Source organism: Eublepharis macularius, chromosome 1 (assembly GCF_028583425.1).
Source record: "Eublepharis macularius isolate TG4126 chromosome 1, MPM_Emac_v1.0, whole genome shotgun sequence".
Classification (NCBI taxonomy): domain Eukaryota; kingdom Metazoa; phylum Chordata; class Lepidosauria; order Squamata; family Eublepharidae; genus Eublepharis; species Eublepharis macularius.
Genome location: NC_072790.1, coordinates 164,704,667 through 164,712,162, shown reverse-complemented (window position 1 = coordinate 164,712,162; position 7,496 = coordinate 164,704,667). Strand labels below are relative to the sequence as shown.

At 44.6% G+C, this 7,496-nt stretch overlaps 1 protein-coding gene across 2 annotated transcripts in view; it reads left to right on the top strand.

Annotated features, from left to right (window-relative positions):
• Positions 1-2,982: 2,982 nt before the first annotated feature.
• The window catches only part of EIF2AK2 (eukaryotic translation initiation factor 2 alpha kinase 2), a 53,198-nt gene continuing 48,684 nt past the window's right edge, over positions 2,983-7,496 (top strand). The window contains exons 1-2 of one of the 2 annotated variants that reach the window (XM_054973785.1): positions 2,983-3,086; positions 5,449-5,580. In XM_054973785.1, the coding sequence (XP_054829760.1) occupies positions 5,459-5,580 (122 nt within the window). In that variant the 5' untranslated portion in view covers positions 2,983-3,086; positions 5,449-5,458. Of the gene's footprint in view, positions 3,087-3,286; positions 3,356-5,448; positions 5,581-7,496 lie in introns of those variants that run through there. The other variant, XM_054973869.1, reaches the window with a different exon arrangement.

Genomic DNA, 7,496 nt, shown 5'->3' with positions numbered 1-7,496 from the left:
CCACATAGAAGCCACTTACGCCCACGTAAGCCTTGGTTCTCTCCCTATGCACTTCCTCCCCCTCTTAGGATTGCGCTGTTAGTGTGGGTCACAGCCAGAGGTAATTTAAGTCAGTGTATAAATTCTTTTTTTATATAAATTTTGTTTTTATAAATATAAGCAGAACAGAGAAAATAAAAATAAAAACGATAGCACAATTATAATTACATCAAAAGAAATAGTATTCATATTGTTTAATAAACAATATAAATAACTCAGGTTTTTTTATCCAGCACATATCAATCTTGAATGTGTTTGGTGTCTGTCAGAAAAGAAAGTATAGTTTCCAGTATTCAGATTTTTGATCCTCCAAGCATCTTCCAATTGTAATATTTCCATATAATTAAACACATTTTGGGGAAGTTTGCCTTCCATCTTCCATCAGAGTCTCTTAATTCTTCTGTAACATTTATTTGTAAATTGTTTATATAAACCACAATTCTTTTTTTTAATTATAAATTTTTAATAAACACACAAATACAAAGGAGCAAAAAACAGGAACAAAGCCCCAAAGTATCATGGAAACTGTAATATGATACAGCAGGAAGGGTGGACAGTCCTGTGCTTCATCTGCCATTGTAACTGAGTTCCTCATGTGAGCTTGTCACTGGTTTGCCCGCCCCCAGTCAAATCCAGGGGGGCTTGAGCCCCTCACCCCCCCCTGTAGTTTACACCTATAGGTTCAGGTAACTGTTGGTGACAATGCTGAGAAATAGATATTTATCTGCAGGTAAGGTGGGCATATCCCTGGGTTGTGTTGCTTCAGACTTCTGTGGAAGATGGTGTGATTCCAAAGATTCAACAACATTTTGTTGGGGAGAAGGGCTCCTGCCTGATGTCACTTTTTTATGAATATGAACTTGGGGGGAATTATCCAGTCATGTCAGACACCACCTGCTGTCTAAAGCACTCCAGCTTGGGAGGTTTGCCATTTCAGGGAAAACTAGACCAATGCCCTACTACCTGGGCTGCCGGGTCCTTGTAATCTGCTTGCAGCTTGCAGGAAGTTTCTGCTCTCTCCGTGGCATCTAACAGCCTTACAAGGTTTGCCTGGAATAATTACTTCAGGATAACCTTGGTGCTACACAGCGTATGTGTTTGAGAAGAGGATGTTCCACATGAACATGTCAGATTGCTTCATGATTCTGTGCATCCCCCCCACTTCCTCTGGGTATCAAGGAATTGCTAAAAGAAAGCTGCAGTCACTGCATTTTGTGCCACCTGAACTTATCCTACTAATTTTATGTGCAGTTTAGTTTCACAGCAGTTTTTAAAAACCAAGAGATTCTTACAGCAGCTTATCATGTTTGCATTAGGAAGGGTACACCATACCCTGTAAGGAAGTTGCTAACCTGAGACTCTCTGAGATAAAATGGCTGAACTTAGATTCAGAACTGTAAGTATTAAAAGGTTTGTGGCCTAGGTCAGAAATGTCTTTGCAGAGCTGATTGGAAACACCTGTGGAGCAACAGCTAAGTTCCCCAGAACTGGGAGAGTCAATTCTTAGAGAGCTCTGTGTTAACTCCCTAGTTTTTCACACAGCTGAAGGCCAATTAACAGCTTAGCCCTGATTGGTTCTTGGGTTGTGGATAATTCACTGAGACTTGAAAAGATGGCTTCTCAGCTCACTCTTTTCCTCCTACTAGTTTTCATCATGATGTAAGTATGCCAGAGAGAAGCTGACAGCTGCATGCTATTCTATCACCGCAGCATGTCCTTATGCCAATCCAACTAGGTATGAGAGAGGGGCTTTCTAGGGATGGGTAAGATATACAACAATGGAAACCACTTAGAGATGCTTAAGTTGCTAGCTCTCAAGTTTTAGATAGTTTTAATATGTGGCAACAGTAAGGATTTCTCGTTTCAGTGCTTGTTGCCTAAGTAAGAGTGCGTCGTGCTTTTAAATACACTCCTTAATTAATCAACTCATCTTTTACTAAGCTGAGTCTGGAATTCATGTCATGTGAATCACATGTGAATCACAAATTTCTGCACATAACCTTCTTCCACTTGCCAACTTCAAAGACTGCTGGGAGAACACACTTTAATTATCCACAGCATTCTATTGCTTGTCTAAAGGTCATTATTCTACAAAGATCATCTAAGGGAAAATACAACACAAAAGTGTGGAATTTAAGATTCATCAATACTTAAGCTTCCCAACCTCCGGGTGGAGCCTGGAATTCTGTCAGAATTACAACTGAACTGCTCTCCAGACTACAGATATAAGTTTCCCTGGAGAAAATGGCAGGTTTGAAGGGTGGCTTCTATAGCATCACATCCCTACCAAACTCCCACCTCTCCCAAAACTCTGCCTTCCCCAGCCCCCACCCCCGTCTCCAGGAATTTCCTAGCCAAGAGTTGGCAACCTTACCACTTAAATCCTTATCTTGAACAAGGATGGGAGATTTCTTATGCACTATGGGTGCTAATATTTTAGCATAACATCTTCTAGAGATGTTAATTAGTCTAGCCAAATCCCTATTGTCTCTTGCACTTTTCTAATAAGATCAGTTTCTGTTCTAACTTTCCTAGAGTAGTCCTTAGGCACTCTTAGTGGATTGGTTGTTCTTTTGATTGCTTTTCATTTTCAACTGCCCCCTCCCACTTCCCGCAGTTTGCACCTTTACATATTAATATGTTTGCGCGAGCATAACAGAGGTATACTTCAAGCTTCTGACCAAGCGAGTTCTGACTGAAGAAAGATTATGCTAGAATCATGTTAAAGCGCCACTGGACTCCTGTTTAATCTTCGGTGGCTCCAACCGCCTGGCAAAACTGACGGGGAGAGTGGTACCGCTACCACCCGGGGCGCCTAACCTGGCATCCTGCTCCCTACCGCAGCAGAGACTCCTAGCAGTGGCGCCTACTTTCAGTTTCGATTTTCTGGCGTTGGTGCCTCCGCTGCGGAAGAAGCGGAGCCTGGAATCAGTTGCGGGGAAACGAAAGCGGCGCTCTGGAAGTAGGCAGGCGGTCTCCGCGGCGCTTCGCAGCAAAGCGAGTCGAGCTTATTTGGGGGACCAGTCGGAAAATCCCGGGCTTCGTTAGTAAGTGGAAGGGGGCTGGAGCTGTGTGGGAAGGAGGTGCCGGAACTAAACGCGATCGCTGGAGGGGGCAGAGGGCCGGGGCCTCGCCTGGCGGACTTGTCGCGGGAGTGGGGGAGGGGAGGGCTGTGCCGCCCTCGCAAATGGCTTTTAGCGCATCTGTAAAAACAGCTCAGCCTGGCGCGCGAGGATGGCTCCTGTTCGTTTCCATGGCGCTGGTGCAGGAAACGTTCCGAAGAGAGCCATTCTGTTCTGCCCCTCGACGTTCTAAGGTGTGCTATGGAGCAACTGTTCTGGATTTTTCTCTATGCGTCCTGATCCTATGTATGTTTATACGGAAGCTAGTCCAGGCCAGCCTGATCTTCTCAGATTTTAGAAGTTAAGTATGATTGGCCTTGGTTAGTAATTGGTTGGGAAACCTCCAAATAAGACCAGGGATGTTATGCAGAGGCAGGCAATGGCAAACCAAGTCTGCAAGTGTCTACCCTGAAAACCGCAGCAGGGGGTCCTTATGTTAGCTATAACGCCAGCGTTTTCCATCACCCCTTTGAGTTCCAGTAAATGGAAATGTTTCAGACTGTAATCCTAGCCACGTTTACTTGGAGTAACGGCCACTGAATTTACTTCTGAGTAACATGCATAGAATCACACCGATGCTTTTAGCTTTCAGAGACACTGTCTGCATCAGCTGCTGAAATTGGCGTTTATGGAGTGCTTTAAGTACTTGTTTGTTAACAACAGTCCTAGCAAGTATGCTCTAAAACTAATGTGACATGCCCATTGGAAACAATAGGAGCAGCCTGAAGGCCCTTGGAATATAATGGGAGCCATCAATGCCAATTGATTTGAATGAACTCCATTGAAATGTATTTAGATATAAATTAAAGTAAACCAAAGTGCAAATAATATGCAGAACAAATTCAGAGGAACAATGGAATGAGTCACACATGGGCTGATTCCAGACAGCCCTCCCCATCCCGAAACGTCGTGCGTCGTCGTGCAGAAACTGCGAAATACTGTGTTTTCTCGCGCGAGTTTTGCGCAACGTCGCGCAAAACTCGCGTGAGAAAACGCGGTATTTCGTGTTTTCCACGCGACGTTTCGGGACGGGGAGGGCCGTCTGGAATCGGCCATGGTCTCTGCATGTAGAGAGAGTGTTCTATGTCTCAAATGATGGTTCCTGGGAGTAGAATGACAGCCCCTTGAATGGAAAGACAGTCGAATAAGTGTCCTCAAACTGGAATGATAGCCCTAAGCTGAGTGACAGGCCTGAGACTAGAATCAGTGCTTTGGGATTAGAATGGCATCCCCTGAGTGAAGTGACAGTCCTTGCTAGTATTGTAAGTGCCCTAGAATGACAGCTCTGTGAATAAAATGACCTCCCCTGGGACTACAATGCTGATTCCAGACCCAGGGACTGTAATTACCTTCAGGAGGCTCTTAGTCCAGTTCCAGAATACTCATTCTACTGCCAGAGGCTGTCATTCCCCGAAGGAATAGAGATGAGCACGAACCACAAAATGAACCATGAAGTTTGTGGGTTTTCACAAACCAGGAACTATGAACTGGCACGAACTGGGGGTTAGCAGTGGCAGGGAAAGGGACTTTTGACAGTTTAAAGGGCCCTTTCCTGCCTTGCAAGCAGCAGGTCCCTTTAAACTATCAGCTGGCAGGTGGCGGGGGGGATCCGATGGGCGTGGTGGTGGAGGCAGCTGTTTGAGGGGCGGGAAGGCAGTTTTCAGCGTCCACCACCACCCTGCGGGCCCATGCAGCAGTGGAAGAGGCCAAAAATAGCCTTCCCGCCCCCCGTTGGAGGAGGAGGATGCTGCGGGCCCGCAGGGCAAGGTAAGTGTGGGGGTGGGGGCTGGGGTTTGAGCAGTTAAAAGGGCCTTGCCTCTTGCAAGCGGCAGGTCCCTTTAAACTGTCAGGTGGCAGGGGGGGGGATCCCCCTGATAGTTTAAAGGGATCTGCCATTTGCAAGTGGCAGGAAAAGTTTATATAGCCATTTCCCTGGGGAACCAGAGTATTGCCCTCGAGGTTGCTGCAGTGGCCTGTGTAGGGAGAGTGGAGAATATGTTTTGCTTCTTTCCTGTTGGGAGAGTGCCTCTGAGTCATTGTAGAGACTGCTGGGATGATTTACCATTGAGATTGGTGTGTGGCTACTGTGCTTGTAATTAGCTTCCTAGAGAAAGGAGGGAGTGGCAGAAACAAAAGGGGTAGAAGAGAATCTTTAGGTTTCTTGTACTGTGCTTCCAAAGACCTAGAACAATTGATACCTGGTTTAGGATTTCATATTTCAGCAAAGCTGAGAAATATTAATTAAGGATGCAACATCTTTTAATCAGAATTTCTTTCATTCTCATAGGCATACGCTAATGGCAGACAATCATGCTGTGCCCCGCGTGTATATGGCTAAACTTAATGAAGACTGTCAGAAAAAAAAATGGAAAATGGAATATAAAGATGTCAATATCACAGGCCCTCCTCATGATCGTATGTAAGTTTACAAAGGCTATCAAGAGGGATTGGAGTATGTTATAAAAAAGCCGGAACCTCAGCCGCCTTGGGTATGGAAAGGATTGACAAACTGATTACCCCTTTTTTTTAATTCTTGGTGGTAGTGCATGGCTCTGGCGGAATGATTTGTTTGTTTAATCTCAATAATGAATGAGACTCTGGCACATTAACTATATAGTTCTGTGACCCTGAGCATTGGTTGTTCATTTAGGTATTGTTTATTTCTTGTTTTTTATTTATTATTGATCTTTTGCATTGTAACTCTAATTGCCTTTGATCCCAGTTCTGGTAAGACAGGCATTTATAAATATTTTAAAGAAACAAGTAAAAAACAAAGCAAGGCATGATGTGCGGTGCTGTTGTATTAGCTAAAGGCCCAGAGTCTGATAGGTAGAGAGGTGATAGAAAGCTCCATTCCAGTGTGCTCAACACCTCTTGGCTCTGCATAACTCATCAGCTGAACTAACATCCTCACTTCACTCATTATCACTGGTTCTTACCCTGCCTAGTGTTACCATTCCCACAACACAAACATGGGGCAGGGCTGGGTCTGGAGAGGAAGGCCTGACCTTGTCCATTTTCCAGACGCAGTTCTTAAGCAGAAAGGTGACACATTTTCTGAGTTGCACTGGAAATGCATCACTTTCCTTGCTTTCTTCCCTTCCTGAAGGTAGATCCCAGGTTAGGACCTGCTTCTCCTCCAAAACCAGTTTCCTTAGTTTCCTTCCTTTAAAGGCCAAGACCACTGCTTTGAACTGTACTCAGAAATAAACTTGCAGCCATAAAAGCTCTTGGAGAACTTGTATAATATGTTCTCTGTGGATGTTCCAGGTAGCAGTCTGGTTGCCATACTTTATACATTTTAGTAGTTTTGTAAGGAGTTAGAGAATTCAAATGAAAGCTATTGCTCATGGCAGTGCATTTTAAGACAAGGTTTGTGACAAACTTCCACAGGATCTCTGATACATACACCATACATCATATACTTGTATCTTTTTTCTCCAGTGGGAGGGGCATTGAGCAAAAAAGTGGCTGGTGAAGCCACTCACCCTGCTCTTTTGCTCCTGACATAGTCTTCTGAGACTGCTTGTCATTAACTTAAAAAAAAGTCATTGGTTCACATGCCTTTATTTGATGTCTCGTTTGGCTCATACTTGCTACCTGGACAAGGGCTTTTTAATGCCTTCAGTACTGGAAGAAGCTTTTTATATACATCCCTGTTTCTGTGAATCTGGAGGACCGAGTTCAAACTCTGCTGCCGGTTATATGAATAGAGTAGGATGGAGGTGTTACATTTTTGGTTGGCTGTGAGCATGTTTAGCATACTTTCCTCCACCTGGGCAAACCTATGCTGCAAGCAGCAAATATCCAATGTGGCGTGGTGGTTAGAGTAGAACTAGGGACATTTGGGTTAAAATCGCTGCTTTACCCTGAAACTTGGGGCTGGTCATTCTTTCTCAGCTGACCTTACAGAGTTGATGCAAGGAGAAAAGGTGGGTGGGTGGGTGGGGGTTACGTACGCCACCTGGAGTCCCTTGGAGGAAGGGGGGATTTAAAAAACCCTAATAATAGGCAGTTCTTTGGAGCAGCTTGGGGACTGTAGGAGGAAGGCCTACAGTGTACAACAGGTTTGATAAACTTTGGCCTACTTTTCAGTAATTCCTTCCTATCTTGAGTGATAAAATAGGCTCCAGCTGGCACGCGTTGAGAAGTTGGGCTCCTTTTGCAACATTCTACCTTTCTCATAGGTGGTGGAGTCTACTAGAATGTTTAAGTATTCCTTGCATCCTTCAGTCAGTTCGGTCTTTAGGAAAGCAATGACCTGTTTGCTTCTGTATTCAATACTGCACACGTTTTTGCCATTTTGGTAAAATAGTTTAGTGGCAATAGCAGGAG